This window comes from Fusarium musae, chromosome 3 (assembly GCF_019915245.1).
Source record: "Fusarium musae strain F31 chromosome 3, whole genome shotgun sequence".
Lineage (NCBI taxonomy): Eukaryota > Fungi > Ascomycota > Sordariomycetes > Hypocreales > Nectriaceae > Fusarium > Fusarium musae.
This window is the reverse complement of record NC_058389.1, coordinates 442,400-461,418: the sequence shown is the minus strand read 5'-3', so window position 1 is coordinate 461,418 and position 19,019 is coordinate 442,400. Positions and strand designations below refer to the sequence as shown.

General features: G+C 50.7%; 7 protein-coding genes across 7 annotated transcripts; 4 read left to right on the top strand and 3 right to left on the bottom strand.

Moving 5' to 3' along the window:
- Positions 1-56: 56 nt before the first annotated feature.
- On the bottom strand, positions 57-1,553 carry J7337_003599 (uncharacterized protein; the record flags this gene model as incomplete). Its single annotated transcript, XM_044821315.1, has 1 exon — positions 57-1,553. One exon carries the CDS (start codon positions 1,551-1,553, stop codon positions 57-59), a length of 1,497 nt encoding a protein of 498 aa, XP_044682648.1.
- A 997-nt stretch (positions 1,554-2,550) lies between these two features.
- On the top strand, positions 2,551-3,643 carry J7337_003598 (uncharacterized protein; the record flags this gene model as incomplete). Its single annotated transcript, XM_044821314.1, has 2 exons — positions 2,551-2,639; positions 2,689-3,643. 2 exons carry the CDS (start codon positions 2,551-2,553, stop codon positions 3,641-3,643), a joined length of 1,044 nt encoding a protein of 347 aa, XP_044682647.1.
- Positions 3,644-3,811: 168 nt separating this feature from the next.
- J7337_003597 (uncharacterized protein) lies at positions 3,812-5,599 on the bottom strand (the record flags this gene model as incomplete). The annotated part of the gene is made up of 1 exon (XM_044821313.1): positions 3,812-5,599. One exon carries the CDS (start codon positions 5,597-5,599, stop codon positions 3,812-3,814), a length of 1,788 nt encoding a protein of 595 aa, XP_044682646.1.
- A 544-nt stretch (positions 5,600-6,143) lies between these two features.
- Positions 6,144-10,718, top strand: PAA3 (Protein cft1; the record flags this gene model as incomplete). The annotated part of the gene is made up of 6 exons (XM_044821312.1): positions 6,144-8,220; positions 8,267-8,580; positions 8,627-8,800; positions 8,845-10,084; positions 10,134-10,592; positions 10,654-10,718. The coding sequence occupies 6 exons, from the start codon at positions 6,144-6,146 to the stop codon at positions 10,716-10,718; spliced, it is 4,329 nt and encodes a 1,442-aa protein (XP_044682645.1).
- A 360-nt stretch (positions 10,719-11,078) lies between these two features.
- On the bottom strand, positions 11,079-11,846 carry J7337_003595 (uncharacterized protein; the record flags this gene model as incomplete). Its single annotated transcript, XM_044821311.1, has 2 exons — positions 11,079-11,384; positions 11,436-11,846. 2 exons carry the CDS (start codon positions 11,844-11,846, stop codon positions 11,079-11,081), a joined length of 717 nt encoding a protein of 238 aa, XP_044682644.1.
- A 3,142-nt stretch (positions 11,847-14,988) lies between these two features.
- Positions 14,989-16,017, top strand: J7337_003594 (uncharacterized protein; the record flags this gene model as incomplete). Its single annotated transcript, XM_044821310.1, has 2 exons — positions 14,989-15,286; positions 15,341-16,017. The coding sequence occupies 2 exons, from the start codon at positions 14,989-14,991 to the stop codon at positions 16,015-16,017; spliced, it is 975 nt and encodes a 324-aa protein (XP_044682643.1).
- Positions 16,018-17,990: 1,973 nt separating this feature from the next.
- SUC1 (transcription factor) lies at positions 17,991-18,455 on the top strand (the record flags this gene model as incomplete). The annotated part of the gene is made up of 2 exons (XM_044821309.1): positions 17,991-18,245; positions 18,333-18,455. 2 exons carry the CDS (start codon positions 17,991-17,993, stop codon positions 18,453-18,455), a joined length of 378 nt encoding a protein of 125 aa, XP_044682642.1.
- Between the last annotated feature and the right edge of the window lie 564 nt (positions 18,456-19,019).

The following is a 19,019-nucleotide window of genomic DNA, read 5'->3' as shown; positions in this document are numbered from 1 at the left end:
TGTTCGATGCTCTACATTACACATACATACATAATACAAGTCTGCTTTTTTTTTTATCAGACCAGACGTAACTTTTCATCCATGTCCTTCGCTACCTGTATCGTCTTCCCTAAAACATCCTTCTCCCCTCCCGTCAAAGCACTCGCTTTCGTGCCGACCATGCAACTCATTGCTTTCTTGCTTCCACCTTTATGCCACGTCTGATCAATCATCCAATGCGTGGGGACTTCGAATTCTGTTTGGTTGACGGCTTTGTTCTTAAGTAGACCGCCGTTGTACCAGAGGAGTTTTTCGTTTTGGTCGACGTGTGCGATGACGAAGCTGCAGACGCGGACTTCTTCGTCTTTCTTCTTCTCTGCGTCGGGTTCGGTTTTCTTGGGACCTAGCCAGCCGACGATACCGCCGTAGTGAGTGGAGAAGGCGTATTTGGATCCTGTGGCTTCGAAACCGATCCACCAGCTCTCTTTGTCGCCGTATGTGATCTTGTAGGTAACTTCGTTTCGTACTCGTTCAGAGTTCTGCCATCCAATATGGAGGAGACCGAGTAGAACATCGAGTCTAGACTTGTCAACGACGACGATACCGGAATCACCCTCCTCAGAGTATCGTTCCGTCCAGACAAGCGACTTTTCTGTCTCTGCGCTGGGGTGCTTGATCTGATCATGCCACCAATCCTGACGATCCGCAAACCCATTCTTCCACAGCAATCGGTCATGAAACAGCAGTACGCCCGTCTCTTTAAATCGATCTTGACGAAGAAGATGTCGGGGATCCTGGAAGAAAACTGCATCTGCATCAAGAAGAATGACCTTCTCAAAGCGGCTCGCCAATGCAGCAAACGGTTTTATCGCCCAACCTCCATCAGCAAGCTTCAATGTACTGTCATCAAAAACAGTAAGAACATCGAGCATTTCAATCTTGACTCCGTCGGCAGCTTGCTGTATCTTTTTTCGTCCAGCGGCAGATAAATCATCATCTCCTGCGTATACAACTTGAATCGGGAGGGTGGTCTTGTGGACGCGCGTCAATGCTGCGATGAGATGACATGCGAATCGGAGTGTTTTTTCGCCCGTGGGGATAACGATTCCAGCCGGTGCTTTCTCGCCCTCGACACTTTTGCTATGGTACGAAAGACCAAGACGATTGTAGATGTCGACGAGAGGCGGCGAAACACCCTGTTTCGAACTGAGCCATGGAAACTGCTTTTCCACAACTTGTCCAACAAGTTCCGCTGTCTCGTGAGTATCGCCTCGCCCTTCCAATTCCTCGATCCAAGATCGCAACACTTCGGTCCGTTGTCCAAGTTCTCCAAAAATCGCCTTCGGTTCATCTTTTAAAGGATAATCGAGAAAATATTGTGCGCCAAGTTTTATTGCTTCAACATTGCGCAAGTTCGAATTCGTTTTCGTAGAGCTCTGAAAGTTATTACTGGGTGTGTAAAAAGAAACATCACGATAGTGATAAAGCACGCCGACGAAGAGCCATATCGACGCAATAGCAGCAGTGATCTGTATTGACTTTGCGCTCAGACGCAGCGACGGCATAGTAAGCATTGTGAAGAAAACATTACAGCAAAAAGAAAGAAAACAATACGAGGAAAACCGGCTGGTTTAATGATTCCACGTCACCTTGAATAACATTCTCTAGCGCTTATTGAATCCAAGGGAAGGGATCCGAGACACGGATTTTCTGCATTCTCAGCCTGCATGGACCCATTTTGCAGGACGCTAGGCAAGGCACGGATGGGCAAAAATAGCTGATGGATGCGCGGCAGAGGCTTGAACGTAGACTTTAGTTGGCGTCGCCCACGTTCCGAGCATGCGTAAGTCTTGGCTGCGACGCGTGTGCGTTCCTGCGTGCGTTTAGATAGCGGTTAGATTAGAGAGGCATCGGCAATTGAACATGATATCAATGCCATGATGTTTCATGACGACAGGACGGGCATAGTAGAGGCATTCACGTGTCTTGTCATTCGACTGATCATAAGTATGTCGTCAGTTAATGGGTGATCTTCATCTAAGCCATTTCGTATTTGAGGCACCGCAATCCTTCAGGATGAACTCCATTCCTGAAGTGACTGAACCCCAATGCAAGGCCTATTCCGCCGCAATTGACGCCGCAGGCAATATAATCGACTATATTGTATTCTCCTGCGTCATTGAGACACTTCAACAATGGAAATGCAGTGCTTGATATGATGTGATGTTTGCAGTGGAGAGCAGGGCTGTTTGTAGCAGTGTCAGGCACATACACCACGTCAAGGTGAATGCCGTCTTTCTATCACACCTAGGTAAATCCATAGGGCTGAATGTTTGATGAAGTCCGCTTTTGTTCGCTTAAATAAAGAAGATCGTGACGTGTATGGCCATTGAACAACGCCCAGAATTTGAGCCTCAAATTGACTCCTCAGCCAAGCCTGGGCACAAACAACCCCGCCCCCACCATCCTCATCTGAAGCTCACTTCGCTTCATCATATCATCTCATCAATAACCTCACTCGTCACATACTCATCATAGAGGCTCATTTCCGACCCCCCTAGCTCGCACGTTATGTCTAAAGATCTCGATAAATCCCTGCTTGATCGCCTAAATGCCCTCAGGGGCAACAGCGCAGGCCAGGATAAGCCAGTATCAACAGAGTACATCATCCCCAGCTTCAGTTAGATCTGTCAGCTAATATCGCCTTAGGATCAAGGTTGATCTCATTGAACGCAAGAAGGCGCCAACTCGAGACGATACGTTGGCAGCTCGTCTCAAGTCATTACGAGACCGTGGCGATGAACCTTCACCTTCACCAGCACCAAGGACAACCCAAACGCCATCAAAGCCAACACCCCAGCCAGAAAAGACGCCGGAGAAGGACTCTCCCAAAACCGTAGATGATGAAGACGAGTCTATCTTCCAAACAGATGACCAGACTCTGGAAGAGCTACTGGGTGATGTACAACCCGAAGAAGGATTTAATCCCGAACCAGACGACGCACAGGTCAAAGCACTTCTAGAACAACTCGCAGACGCAATACCAAAGGATACAGAAGACGAAAAGGATAAAAAGCATGATGACTCGGATGATTCTGATGGAGAGGCTATGAACAAAGATGTGGATGAAGTCATCGCCCGCTTCCGCGATGAAGCAGAAGTCGAAGCAGCCCTCGCAAAGACCAAAACACCCGATCCAGAATCTGAGTCTGAACCTGAACAAACTCCTTCTAAAACAGAAGATATCTCTCTTCCAGATGTTCCCTCAGACCTCACCGACATCCCTTCTTCAAAGCGTGCTGGGAGCGCAGATATAGATGACATAACCGCCCGTCTCGCTGCTCTACGCGCACCATCTCCCGATCAAGATTCCCTCGCCTTACCGTCAGTCCCTACATCCAAACCATCAGGCCAACCGGTGAATCGTCTAACGTCACGGACGAACTACACAGATGACGATGTGGAAAGCTGGTGTACCGTTTGTTTAGAGGACGCCACGGTGCGATGTCCAGGGTGCGACGATGACGTTTACTGTACGCGGTGTTGGTACGAGATGCATCGAGGACCACAAGCTGGCTTCGATGAGAGGAGCCACAAGGCTGTACAATTCACGAAGGATAAGAAGGAGAAGGAAAAGAAGAAGAAGGTAGCGCTGGGAGCATAAAACGATTTCAATTTCAAGCTAGACCTCACTACCATTTACCATTCCTTGCGTGTTATAAGCAGATACCCAAATATTGCGAAACTAAACTCCGAACCACCGTGTTGCCGTGCCAAATAACAAGATGCCTGCATCAATCTGAACTAACTCATACTATTTCATACGTAAACTTCAAGCAGCGGATTGTGAGCCGTTGCCGTTGGTAGCAGACTCGTTTCCAGAGCTGCTGGGCTTACCTCGTACATCCTGCCATGTCGCGCCGAATCGTCGGCCAGTTGAAGCGAGGAGACTCTCCTCTTCGTCAGCCTCGGCTTCTTCGTCGATCTGTGAGAGGTTGAGCTTGGGAGTACGGAAGAGAGCTGTGACGAAGACGATGAGGAAAACGCCGAGGAAGGCGAATTGAGCCCAGAAGTCGACGAGGCCGAAGAAGGGCCATGTGATTGTGATGCGGTTGAGGAATGTTGACATGACTGATGGTGTGCAGACATCCTTGGCGTGCTTGTACTTCAGCGCTTCGGAGCAGGCGTGGATCATGTCCTTGTGGTTTCGGCAGTCTGGCTGATCTCCAGGATGTTCAGGCTCGTTGGCGCAGAATGTCTGGGTTCCGTAGGTAGAATACTGAGGAGCGACCAACATAGCAATACCGTAGTTGGTGGCCAAGATTATCAGACCCAACATGACAGTCGCGATGAGAAGAGCCTGAGGAGCTGTGCGACCTTTGCGGATCTGGAAGATGCGAACCCAGAGGAAGCGAATGCCCACGGTAGCGATACCAGAGATGGAGCTGCTGAAGAAGAAAAGCACCAGGAGAGCCATGAGGATGTAGTCAACGGGGAAGGCCTTGGCAGACTTGACGAAGATGAAGTTCATGGGCTGAAAGACATGGATCTGGCCAAGGATGTAACCGCACTTTTGCTTGCAAACCGAGTTCTTGGCCTTGTCAATACCAGTGATGAGCATCGATACGAAAATGACAAGGGACAGGAGGAGGAGGAAGATTCCACCGAGGAGCTTGATGGGGCGGAACACAGCGCAGACCTTGAGCCAAGCTTGGTAGATTCTGCTGCGGCCTTCACCCTGAGCTTCGGCCGCGAGTCTCTCACGTCGAACAAGTGTTTGTTCTTCTCTAACCAGAGCATCGAGCTCTCGCTGATCCTTTCGGGACATGCCCTCTTGTCGGCCAGCATTGCGCATCTCGATCTGTCGCTGGCGTTCGCGGTTCTGTTCAAGTTGAGAAGCAGTGGTCTGATGGAGCTGGGGAGCCGAAATTGAAGGGGCTGCCTTGATGAACGAGATAGGGAGAAGAGCAAGGCCGGCGCCAGTGTAAACGACGTAGAGCAATGTGCCCATGGTGAGAAGAAGGCCCAGTGCAAAAGTCAATGCCTTTTCGCCATGGTTTTGGGCAACGAGCTTCTTGAAGTAATCGAGATCCCAGTGCGACTCCGAGCTGTCGCCGGCGGCAGGGACGAAGAACCCGAGTAGGAATAGAACGACGACGAATGCGACGAAGAAGAGGGTGTACTTGGCAGCGGTTAAGAAGCGGCTGCTAAGGGTTCGGCCTTCCTCCTCAACCTCGATCTCGTCATACTCCTCATGCCAGAAGTAGGCGAAAGGAATGACGATCAAACAGAGGAGAGCATCGAAGCTGTATAGACTGTAGTAGACGACCTTGAGAGTGTAGAGGATACTGTCGATGCGTTCGGGAGTAGCCCAGTCCTTCTTGGCGCCCAGTGTTGCAGAGGCAGTCGCAGAGACAAGAGCGATGTCGACAGGGAGCAGTAGAACCGTAGCGAGTAGAGAAGTCAAGCTGACGATGGCGACGATGCTGACAACGACGGAACGTTCGCGGGGTGTTTGCCAGGTAAATGTTGTGATGATGGCAGCTGCGAAACAGAGAACGACAGCGACGGCATAGGCGACCCAGATCAAACTGGTCTGGACGAGGCCTGCGTGGGCCATTTTGGATTAAATTGAAAGACTGCTGTTGCAAATGATGATCAACAAGCAAAGTCGAAGTGAATCCGCTAGACCAGGTCGCGACGTGGCTTGGGGATGTTTTTATTTTTAAAGTAGCAGATCTCGGGGATTTTGAAGGGAGATCAATCGATCCCAACCCAAGGGTGACGTCGCTAACGAGTCGATCTTGTGCCACAACGTGATTGACTTTGATCAATCAGAGAAAGAGAAGTTCGTAGAAAAACAAGATTCAGTGGCTTCGATCAGAAATGGTCAAGCTTGAGCTTGAAGCTGCCGATGTTTTCGTGACGCAATGTATACGCTAGCGTTTGTGCTAAGTGGAGATGGCTCTGCCTCACCCCTGGAACATCAACTAACCTTTATCGATTGGCTAGGGTGATACGGAAGAACGGAGGTCAATTATCCGCTTGGAGCTTTGAGCTCTACTCTTTTGGGCCAAACATTCAATAAAGCAACATCGCGAACGACTCGAACGAACACAAGAAAGTAACCAATTTCTCGGTTACAAAAGAATGGTCTCGCTGAAATGCAGGCCTACACCGAGCTTGCGGCTCCCTCAGCCGTAACACACTCCTTGACTGCGTCTCTCACTTCAGCTACAGCTACCAATCTCGTTGTCGCAAAGGGATCCCTACTCCAAATCTTTACAACAAAGGCCATCTCCGCCGAATTCGATCCCGAGAACCAACCTGCGCAGACAGCAAAGCCTGAACCCGAATTTGATCACCGCGCGAACGACGATGATGGGCTCGAGTCGTCGTTTCTTGGCGGCGAGACAATGCTTGTTCGAACCGATCGCACGAACCTCACGAAGCTAGTTCTTGTCGCGGAGCTTCCACTGTCCGGCACCGTGACGGGTTTGGCCAAGGTCAAGACGAAGCACTCGAAATGCGGAGGTGAAGCTCTCCTGATAGCATACAAAGCCGCGAAGCTATGTATGGCAGTATGGGACCCTGAGAAGAGCAACCTCGAGACCATCTCCATCCACTACTATGAGAAAGAAGAGCTACACGGCGCACCATGGGAGGTTTCTTTCGACGAATATACCAATTACCTCGAAGCCGATCCAGGTAGTCGATGCGCCGCTTTCCAGTTCGGCTCGCGCAATCTCGCGATCCTACCATTCAGACAAGCGGAAGAAGACTTGGAGATGGATGATTGGGATGAGGATCTCGATGGGCCACGGCCCGTCAAGGAGTCTACTACAGTCGCCAATGGAGATAGCGACACATTAGAGCCAGCGTATACACCATCTTTTGTACTCCGTCTTCCGCTCCTTGATCCCAGTCTGCTTCATCCCGTTCACTTCGCTTTTCTGCATGAGTATAGAGAACCGACATTTGGTATCCTGTCATCCAGCCAAGAGCGAGCGCATTCTCTTGGCCAGAAGGATCACTTGACGTACAAGGTCTTTACGTTGGATTTGCAGCAGCGAGCTTCGACGACTATTCTTTCTGTTACCGATCTTCCTCGAGATTTATTCAAGATTATTCCGCTACCCGCGCCTGTTGGCGGTTCGTTGTTGATAGGAGAGAATGAGCTGATTCATGTGGATCAGTCTGGCAAGTCCAATGGTGTGGCGGTGAACTCAATGGCTCGGCAGATTACCTCGTTCAGCTTGACAGATCAGGCGGATCTTAACCTGCGACTGGAGCACTGTATCATTGAGACACTGTCAATTGAGAACGGCGAGCTCCTGCTTGTACTCAACGATGGTCGTATTGGAATAGTTACGTTCCAGATTGATGGTAGAACTGTCTCGGGTCTTACCGTCAGGATGGTCGCAGATGAGAACGGCGGCAATCTAATCAAGAGCCGCGCATCGACAGCGTCGAAACTTGGCAAGAATGCATACTTTGTGGGTAGTGAAGTTGGCGATTCTGTGGTGTTGGGCTGGACGAGAAAGATGGGACAGGAAAAGAGACGAAAGCCGAGACTTATTGATGCGGAGATTGGGCTGGAAATGGATGATCTGGATCTCGAGGATGAAGATGATGAGGACGACGATTTGTACGGCACCGAATCTGCTGCCGCGAAACCGGCTCAGGCTCTCAATGGTGGTGGTAAAGCGGGCGAGTTGACTTTCCGCATTCACGATACCCTTCTCAGCATCGCCCCGATCAAGGACTTGACAGCTGGCAAGCTATCGCTCCATCCCGACAGTGAAGAGGCAACTCTGTCACGAGGCGTGGTTTCGGATCTCCATCTTACATGCGTCGTCGGACGTGGAAAAGCCGGTTCATTGGCCATTCTCAACCGCAACATCCAGCCCAAGATCATTGGCAGGTTCGAGTTTCCAGAGGCAAGGGGCTTCTGGACCATGTCTGTCAAGAAGCCAATGCCCAAGGCCCTCGGTGGAAACGTTGGCGTGGGTAATGAGTACGAGACATTTGGACAGCATGACAAGTACATGATAGTCGCTAAGGTCGACCTTGACGGTTATGAGACGTCGGATGTGTATGCTCTTACTGGCGCAGGCTTCGAGACTCTCAAGGATACTGAGTTTGATCCCGCGGCTGGGTTCACTGTTGAGGCTGGAACGATGGGGAAGCAAATGAGGATTATTCAAGTCCTCAAGTCTGAGGTTCGATCTTACGATGGAGGTGCGTCGCTTGCATGGGTCACATTCACACATGCTAACAATTCTAGATCTCGGCCTCACTCAGATCCTGCCGATGCTCGATGAAGAAACCGGTGCTGAACCTCGGGTCACCAGCGCCAGCATTGCTGATCCTTACCTCCTACTCATCCGCGACGACAGCAGTCTTATGTTGGCACAGATCGACAGCAATAATGAGCTTGAGGAAGTGGAAAAGTTGGACGCTACTCTCCAGAATACCAAGTGGCACTCTGGGTGTCTGTATGCGGATATAAAGGGTGCTTTCCAACCGAGTGCCGGCGACAAGGGTGCAGAGACTGAGAAGATCATGATGTTCTTGCTCAGCTCAACTGGCGCGCTCCATGTAAGTTCCAACCCTCCGTATTGGAGATCAGCTACTGACTGTACAGGTTTACGCACTCCCCGATCTCTCCAAGCCCGTTTATGTTGCCGAAGGTCTCTCCTACGTGCCTCCTCACCTTTCAGCAGACTACACACTACGACGTGGTCTAGCAAAAGAGAACCTTCGTGAGATTCTTGTCGCTGATCTTGGTGACACCACCTCTCAATCTCCATACCTCATTGTGAGTTCCTCTTCGCCCTCACTGAACTTCTCTAACACGACAAGCTCCGCAACCAAACTGACGACCTCACAATCTACGAACCTCTTCGCCATACAAGAGAAGGCGAAACCAGTCTCTCCGTCACCCTCTCCTTCAAAAAGACCTCCAACACAACATTAGCCACAATCCCCGTAGAGACAGAGCAGGACGACGTCGAACAACCACGCTTCGTTCCTCTCCGACCATGCGCAAACGTCAACGGCTACAGCACCGTCTTCCTCCCCGGCCCTTCACCAAGCTTCGTCATAAAGTCCAGCAAGAGCATCCCCCGCGTGATCGGTCTTCAAGGCCTCGGTGTGCGCGGTATGAGCACATTCCACACCGAAGGCTGTGATCGCGGCTTCATCTATGCCGATGACAAGGGCATCGCACGAGTAACCCAACTCCCACCAGACACCAACTTCACCGAGCTCGGCATCTCAGTCAAGAAAGTCCCTCTGGGCGCTGATGTTCGCGGCATCGCATATCATCAACCAACAGGCACATACATCGCAGGGTGTATGATAAGCGAGCCCTTCGAACTCCCCAAAGACGACGACTACCACAAAGAATGGGCCAAGGAAACACTCACGTTCCCACCAACCATGCCCCGCGGCGTTCTCAAGCTCATCAGCCCGGTCAGTTGGACCGTCATCCACGAAGTCGAGCTTGAATCCTGCGAATCCATCGAGTGCATGAAAACACTACACCTCGAAGTCTCAGAAGATACAAAAGAGCGTCGCTTCCTCGTCACGGTCGGAACGGCGGTATCAAAGGGTGAAGACCTCCCCATCCGCGGACGCGTCCACGTCTTCGACATCGTAACCGTCATCCCCGAGCCTGACAGACCAGAAACCAACAAACGTCTCAAAGCCATCGCGCGCGAAGACATTCCCCGCGGCGGCGTAACAGCCATTTCAGAGATCGGCACCCAAGGTCTCATGCTCGTCGCGCAGGGGCAGAAGTGCATGGTGCGCGGTCTGAAGGAAGACGGCTCCCTTTTGCCTGTTGCGTTCCTCGACATGAGCTGTCACGTATCCACCGCGAGGGAACTCCCGCGTACGGGGCTGTGTCTTATGGCTGATGTGTTCAAGGGTGTTTGGTTCGCGGGATACACGGAGGAGCCATATACTTTCAAGGTCTTGGGTAAGAGCCATGGCCGGTTACCGGTTCTGGTGGCGGATTTCCTGCCGGATGGTGAAGATCTGGCTATTGTTGCTGCGGATGCGGATGGTGATTTACATATTCTCGACTTTAACCCCGAACGTGAGTCCTCTCATTCTCCCCTGATTCTTGCAATACTAACAAATTACAGATCCTAAATCTCTTCAGGGCCATCTCCTCCTCCACAGAACCTCATTCTCCGTCTCCCCCAATCCCCCCTCAACAACACTCCTCCTCCCTCGAACCCTCCCCCCCTCCCATCCCTCTCCCCAAGACCCTCCACACATTCTCCTCCTCGCCTCTTCATCCGGGCACTTATCAGCACTCGTCCCGCTCCCCGAGACAACCTACCGTCGTCTCTTGTCAGTAACAAACCAGCTACTCCCTGCACTTACACCACACGGCGGATTGAATGCCAAGGCGCATAGGTTACCTGATGGTATACGACCTGTAGGCGTAGAAGCAGCTGGCGGAAGGGCGATTGTTGATGGAGCTGTTTTGGCGAGGTGGGCGGAGCTTGGTGCTGCGAAGAGGGCAGAGATAGCGGGTAAGGGGGGTTATGATGGTGTTGGGGAGTTGAGAGAGGAGCTTGAGGGTGTTTTGGGATGGAGTGGGTTGTCGTATTTCTAGATATCTTGGACAAAAGTCATACGTGGTTTGTTAATATATAGCTTCAATGGCATGGCATTACAAGGGTAACTTTGCAAGTGGCGACAGTGGTATCTACGTGAACTGAAAATCGCAGTAAATAATCTCATTGGCACCGTCACAATTGTGCGTCAATGTCAAAAGTGTCTTTTCAAGGAGTGGCAGTGCAAACACAACTGTGTACATGCTGAGACCCGTCTACAAGCCAAAGAAAAGAACAAAGAAAATGAGTAGTAAACGACTTTTGTTTTCCCAAGTCTGTTTCTTCCATAAACCTGAACAGGCCATAACCAAAACATATATATATCCAGTAGCGCCTGTCTCATCAAGTCTTTGCCGTCACTATTCGCCCAAGCCTTCTCCCGTATATATAAATCCCAGAAACAGAACGCCTGTACCAGTCCAAGCTATAATCACAAGAAAAAGAATATCACAAAGTTGGAGGTATCTACTCAACCTCAACCTTCTTGCGTCGCATGCTGCCGAAACGTCGTCGAATACCGTCGCTCAGACGATGTTTGCCTGTCGAGTTGTTGCGGCGAATATCAGTGCCGTTTGCGAATTCAGGCGTTGTCCGTGGGTTCTCGCTGAAGCTTCGGTTGTGGCTGAAAGGTGGACGCTTGCTGCCTCGCATGTTTGATGAGAGTTCGTACTCGACGGGTTCACCTCGGCGGAAACGCTTTTGCTCCTTGAGGTCCTTCTCGTAAGTGTAAGAGGGCTCGCCCTTGCCCTTGAGGTCATCGGGGTGATATTGCTGTTCAGGTCAGCAACTGTTTAATGATCGCATCATAGAAATGTCACTTACAATACCATCCCAACGCTTGTATGCGCCACCCATAGCATCAGGTTCTCTCATGAGATCAGCACCCTCTTCGTAATCTATGGTGTTGCCGCTCATGTCCCGCTCACCGCTGGGAATATCAGCAGTGCCTTGGAGAGGCATCTTCTTGAGCAGAGCATCTTGAATGTTTTCTCTGGGAGTAGCGCGAAGGGCTTCTCGGTTCGAGTCTTCAACAGCAGCAACGGGTGAGTACATCTTGTTGCGGTTGCGGCTTGCCAGAGTGGCGTCATACGGGCCGCCATGATGATACATTCCGCCAATGGTATCCAGAGCATCAATTGTGTCTGTCATGGGCATTTGCTTGCGACGAAGATGGGGGGCGCGATCGGCTGCGCGAGCCTCCTTTCTAAGGATGTCGAGAGGTCGATGAGACATGTCGCCGGGATATCGTTGGGTCAGTGAGCGTTGTCGCGAAACTCCGCACTTGCTGGCGCTGAAGCTGCGATTGTGTGAAACTTGAGGTCGATTGCGCGGAGGCGGAACTCTAGCACTGGCTGACCGATTGACAGAGGAAGTGAATGGGTCACGACGAGTTTCGGATGGACCTGGGGGAGAATCCGGGGGAGATACAGTCACTGAGGGAGCTGAAGATTGACGGCGCGCAGCTGCAGCGTCGGAGAAAGGGTTCGAGGAGTGGAAGCTGTCGCGAGTTGGGCTGGCAGATGTTGGTGGAGTAGGATAACTGCCTTGGCGATGTCTTTGACTCGAATGACTTGATCTGTGCCTGTGCTTTCTCTCGGGAGAGCGGTCTCTGTTTGAGTTTGAGTTCGAGTTTGAACTTGAGCCTTCAAGAGAAATGTTTCGAAGTTGAGCAGCAAGATTGTGAGATGCGCCGATACCGGTGTCTTGGTTTGGTTCAATATCGTTCAATGGGTCAAGAATGTAAGCCTTGGCCTATGCAATTGAGTTAGAATGTTTGCGATTAAGAAAATGGTAAATAAAAGGTTGAAGTGAGTGATTGCGCGAAGATATGGAGTCTATGTAAGTGGTCGTCTGCCTTTTAGGACGTCATCAGGCTTGCGTGGACAGCGGGCTGTGGTGTACAGCTACGTAGGAATAAAGTTGCTATGTACTTGACAAACACCAAGAAAAACAGCCAAGCAACGTCAAGATTGGAGCCCGATGCAGGGATCTGCATTGACGCAACAAATACAGCGATAAAGGGTCCTCGCTAGGGCCCTGACGTTGTTCCATCATTGGCAGGCTTGGGGATGACGTTGGGGAGAAGCGGACAGAAAGTGATCGGCCCTGACCAAGAAACAGAAGAGGAAAAAGACTGGGGCATGATGGACGTTGACATTCGACATCCACGAGCTAGGTATAGCCTAGCTCAGGCAAGGGTCCAAGAACTTACCCATTGCTTGTCGCTTGAATCCTTCATTGTGGCGACTGCTCTAGAAGGAGAGAAGGGTTCTGGGGAGTTGTTTAGTCCCTGCGAAAGAGTCGTCGGGCTTGTTGAGTCGGGGACGACGATGGTGATTGACTGAAAGAAGCGATGCGATGGCGCCTGTAAGCAAATCGTATTCGAGAAAGATGATGGTTGTGCTTCTGGTCAATAGTCTAATGCGAATTCGCTTGGTTGTTGTCGGTATCGATTTGATGGTGAATGCGACGTATCAAAGTGATTGACTGATTGATTGATTGATTGATTGTGTTTCGGTGTAAGAGACAAAGTTTGGGGGAGAAGAGACAAGGGACCGGGACAGACAAGGTGGGAGGAGATACAGCTCATTTATCAACTACAGAAGGCACAGCACAAGATGCACAGCCTAATCCCTTCAAGACAACCCACAGAGAAAAGAGCCTTCTTTTTTTCTTAGCTACGTAAGGTACAGGACAGGTACGGCAGGTACAGGTAAAGAAAGTGAGGTAGGGTTGTAGATCTCTGAGTCTGCGCGGTCTCGGTCTGGTCTGGCTATCTGGTCCCTCCAATCCAATCCATCATGCGCCCATTCAGAGTCTCATGGGGGATGGAGGGGGCACCGTAGCGCATCATTTAGCGGGGAAGGGCACTTCCCGTCTCCCCTCGTGATCCAAATAGCACCTTGGACATGAACTTGCCCACGCCATTCAGACTTCAGCCGCTCCATCCGCTAACGCTATTGACGCCTCTTCAAACGGATCAGGGACTTTCCAGGTAGAGCCGTTCATCTGCTGTTTCCATCTTGGGCAATACATAGTACGGAGTAGAGGCTAGAAGTCGTGGAGGAGGGGACCCCAGACGAGCAGGACGAGTCACACTCAATTCGGTCCCGCACGTCAGTGTCATTGTCACTGTCAAATGTCAACCAGTGTCTGTCTCTCACACAAGGCTCGGTCGATCGGCCTTGCTCAACCTTACTCTCCCAACCGCGGCACACTCGGAAGTAATGGTTTGAGAGCGACGTCAGCTACACGAGGTTTTGAAGCCCCAACGCGCGTCCCAAAGAAACAAAGATAGAGCTAAAAGGCTTAGCAGTGGGTATCGCATGAAGAAGACGAAATGATGGAATGCCAGTTGTCGAACGAACGGAACAGCCAAGAGAACCTCGCCATTTGGTCAGTCACCTGATGCATCAAAACCCATCTCGGTCACTGCATGCAAAACCTTGTCTAAAAAGGGTCTTCGCCTAACGAGCTCGCTACTGCTTGTAGGGACTTTTTAGCCCCGTGTTTCAAAGGCTACTGTAAAAGTAACGGATGACAGCTGGCGGATCCCAACTCGACGCTCGACGCCTGGGCCACCTCGACCAGGCCGGCGGGGAAGACGAGTCCAGGCCGGCAATGGAAGATATCACAGACCGCTACCATTTTGCAGCATTGCATTGACCAGTTTAATGCCGGCACCTGTAATTAAAACACAAACTACGGAGTAGAAAAAGTCCATAACTATCGTCCGAATCAGTATCAAGGGTCGAGGCTTTGGCATTCTTATCACAGAGCTTAGATTGTGAATTCAATGGATCCTTGTGAGTTCAACGTCAGCAAATTCCACACCAGCAGAGTCGCATCTGCTCTACACCCTCAGCTTCATATTTTTAGCCTCAAGGTTTGTACCTTTTTCAATGGCACCTTACTAGATCGTCCGATGTCTGGATATCTCGGCCAAGGAACTTTCTTTGCTTGGCCCCAGAACTGACGCATTTTATCTGCCATGACGTCCCGTTGCTACCCTACATCGATACGCGGATCAGCAGCAAAAGTATCTAGATCCCCGGCATCCCGGCCATCGGATCTTTCCATTGCATCATGGCCAAAATGACTCAGGCACGGCGGGCGATTCAACCAGGAAGTACTCCGTAGTACCGTTCGCAGCAACCGGGCCATCACCGTTGAAACGGGTCTTCAAGTCAAGGTGAACGACTCCATCGTCGTCACCCGTTCACCTCGCCCCACTCACCGAAAAAGACCAAACACAATTCAGACAACCCACGACAGGCCGATTATCCGCTCTCAATCTGGAGATAAAGGAAACACCAAAAGATTACGTCTGTATGACGTACATAAAGCTCCGACACGGACTATCGGGTTTGAATCAATGGCCCTTGTCGATTATTCCTCCTCAGAGTCCGACGACGAGAGCTCCGACCGTGTCAAACGCCGTAAGGGAGTTGACGGCATCGCGACCCACTCCTCCCGGAGTACAGATGGAGATGCTCGCTCCGTGAGCAAAGACGCGGATGCTTCGTCTATGCCTCCGTTGCCCGATACCTTTCATGATTTGTATGCCTCTACTGTTCGACAGAGTGTCGTTGACGATCCGAGTCTGCACCAAGGGAGGAAGCGCCAAGTTCCTCATGTAGTTGGTAACTGGCCCAGTCATGTTTACATCGAATGTGAGTTTCTGTCGTCATCTCAACTTCAATCCATGAAAAGCTGACTTTCTTCAGGGCATCCCTCAACAAAACAGCATGGCTTGTTGACGAACCTCATAGCTGGCATTGAGAAGGAAGTGTCAAATGAGATCAAGCTTCACAACTTCCTGACAAGCGACCTGGGATCACCTCTACCCCTTCATATCAGTCTGTCTCGGCCACTGTCCCTTACCACAGGGAACAAGGATGGGTTCTTGGACAAGATAACAGAAACACTCGACAACAGTGGCATCACTCCCTTTGTTGTTCGACCACAAGGGCTCGCATGGTACAGGTCACCAGATTCGGATCGCACGTTTCTCGTCCTTCGTGTCGCCAGTGGCCCCAAGTCCCATGCCGACAATAAAGATGGAGTCAAACCTCTGAACCCAGAGCTCACTTCACTGTTGACAAAGAGTAACACGGTTGCAACACGTTATGGACAACCTCCACTGTATCAAGGGAAAGCCAATGAGCCAGTGGGAGATGCGTTCCATATATCCATTGGTTGGACCTTTCACCTACCAGCTGATGAGATGACACTCAATACACTGCGATTGTTCAGACAACCCAAGTTTGATGACATTCGGAAATGGGAGATTAGCGTTGCTGGCATCAAGGTCAAGATTGGAAATGCGGTGCATCATATTGGGCTGAAGGAGACTGGCCGGGGCCGAGGATCTTCCCGGCGACCTTCTTTTCTCCAGTCTTGACATAGCTGGTTCCATGTCATCATCGATTGCAGTTCACAAAAGTCATACGTTTTTTATATCGGGAGAACCAACAGAAACCCGACGTCAGAACAGATGGAGTCATGGGGGTACAAAAGTATGCCGGATCGCTCGCCACGGTGAAACGGGGCGGATTGTCTCGGGATGGGCTTGGGCTCGGTTATCATTCTAGAAGATTGGGGTAGTCAAGTTTCGGGTTGCTCCAGGCTACCGAGGATCAAATTCGATGCATGACCCAATCGAGGAAAAAGCAAGATGCGAATCGGGTGTCTGCGGACGACGCAAAACAAGACCGGATGTCCGGATAAGTCACAGCACAATGTGACATCGTGCGTATTGACATGACGTGACATTCGGCTCTTGAAAAGAGCAGGCAAGGGAGGGCCTTGAGCTGAGAAGAGGATATATCAGCTGAACGAGGTGGAATGTGGATGAGGCAATTGCTGTAGCATGATATGAGTGCTAGCTTTGACACTGGACAGAAGAGGACTTGAGGGATGGAAATGAAACATGAGTTGGGGCCACGAGCGGGAGTTTTCATGACTTTTCAGCTTGTTAGGGAGAGGAAAAAATGTTAGTTGAAACTATTTCACTATCATCTTGGCTATCTGCATTAGTGTCTTGTAGACTGCACCACGGTTTGAATAGCTTCACAAGATGCATTGGCTATCACAGCTAGCGCACGGACCTCCTCTCACATTCATGTGATCGAGGCTTGGGCAACGGCAATAGGAAAAGTCCCGGAAACGCGTGGGCTTGTGTTAGTTATTCCACGGCCCCCAACTTCAACGGTCATGCTAGGTCCCCTGGATATCGAATCCTTGTCAGTGAGATTGAGTAATAAACGATGGCGATCATTTGAATTGGAGGGGTAGATTTGATGCAAAGAGAGGACTAGGTAAACAAAAGCCATGACTGGTTTGCGATCAAACATCCATTCTCCAACTACACTGTTTAAGGGAAGCAACATGAGAGACATTTGTGGAGGCTATGCTTGGGCTAGGAGAAACAACATGATTAGACAGAAGCCACTGATTGCCTGAATAGGCATCATGCTTGAGGTTGAGGCCCTATTTTGAGGGTTCGTTTATTCGTGAAGGGAAGGGAAGGGAAGGGACGCAAAAAAGAGGGGGATTTATTTGGTGTTGCTTGGGAGAGGTAAATGGTTTGTTTACTTTGATCAAGTCACTGACCACTGAATGCCACTGAAGCGTAGACACCTGCACCCACCAAATCGAATCAAATCAAAGCAAGGTTCCTTCCCGCGTGAACGAACGGCGTTGGTGCTATCCCATTGCCTTGCCTTGCCTCGCCTTCTATTTCAGGTTCACCCTCTCAACACCATCACCAAAATCTTTCCTTATTTCCTCTCCTCCTCACCCTTTTTTTCTTCTTCCCATCTACACCTTCTTCCTCTTTCACTTCTACCCGCAAGGATTTACTGATTCTCTTCCATCTCGATTGACTCTTTTCGCCAAAACAGTCAATTCTGATTTTCTTCACCAGCTCTTTTTTTTTTTCACGTTCACCAAAACTTTTTCGTTGCTTCTAAAGCACGGCTTCGTTCTGTTTTCCTCCGAGGCTCTCTACCCCCAAACTGGGTTTCTAACAAGAGGACCCTCCCCCCCGTCTCCATCCAAGTTTCTACCCCGGAAGATCTCTGACCGCCTCCGAGAAACCCAGCCTCGCGGTGCAAGATTCTACCTTCCCGCCGATCTCGCGTGACATCCGTTCTCAAAACAATTTCGCAGAGGTCCAGATTCACTCGATCTCGTTCAAGGCTCAGCAAACACAGCCGGCGCAGCATTCACCTCGCAAAGCATTGGGGAAAATCGCGGGTCTCTGTTTTTTGACCCGCACTTCACCAATTGATCGGCCGAAGCTCTTGTGCCCCTCCCCGCACCCTCGAGCTCTCTCTCTCTCCCCTCATCAACCAACAAGACACAACCGCCAAAATGCCTTTCGACATCGATACCGCTCGCCGAAATAAGACGCCCCGGCCTCTGTCGGACTCGGAGCGCGCTCGCGTGGAGGAGTTCATCGACTCGATCCACTACTCTGCACGGTACTCTGACAGCGAATATGAATACCGCCATGTTCAGCTCCCCAAAGCCATGCTCAAGGCTATTCCCAAAGACTACCACGATACCTCCAAGGGTACGCTCAAGCTCTTGTGGGAGGAGGAATGGCGAGCTCTTGGCATTACTCAGGTACGACTTGACGCCCTTGCCAACACGTGCCTACGTCGTTGGCGGGGGTGACGAGATTGCAGGCAATCAGGACTAACAACCGTGAAGAGTCTAGGATGGGAACACTACGAAGTCCACGAGCCAGAACCGCACATCCTCCTGTTCAAGTATGTTACCATGGCGATCCCAAAGTTGGGATCTACCTCGGACGTCTCCCGATGGCTAACGTGAACTTAGGCGACCACTCAACTTCCAACCTCCCCAGTAACCGGCTAGACGCACGACTCAGATTTCCCCCAATGTACCATACATATTTACTGCACAGCACCCTTTTGCCGGTGCCATACTCAAGCTCAGACGGAGGTTTCCACGTCGGCTCACGATTTTACGGTTTGCACGTTCACGTTGAGATATAAAGAGAGAGAAGCAAAAAGAGACTTATTGGTTCATCAAGTTCGCAACGTCCCCCGTTCATCCAGTCGGTAGTAGGCCCACGGGCCTGTTATACCTATGCTATGATATGCGATACCCTGTCGAGATGTAAAGGGAGGCGACTTACCAGCCTAGACAGAGTGGATGGGCTACGGATGATGGGAGTCGAGAATTGGATCCGCCATACCCTAATGACCAAAGACGTGTGGGGGAAGCGTTATAATACGGAGTTGGATCTGGGAACGATCCGGAAACGCGTCGCGCGTGGGTGTTTGGGCTTGGCTGGGCACTTCGACGAGTTGTTTGCTGGTTGTTGCTTTCTAAAACGTGTTTTATTTGTTGAATGTCTCTGATTTGGGGCTA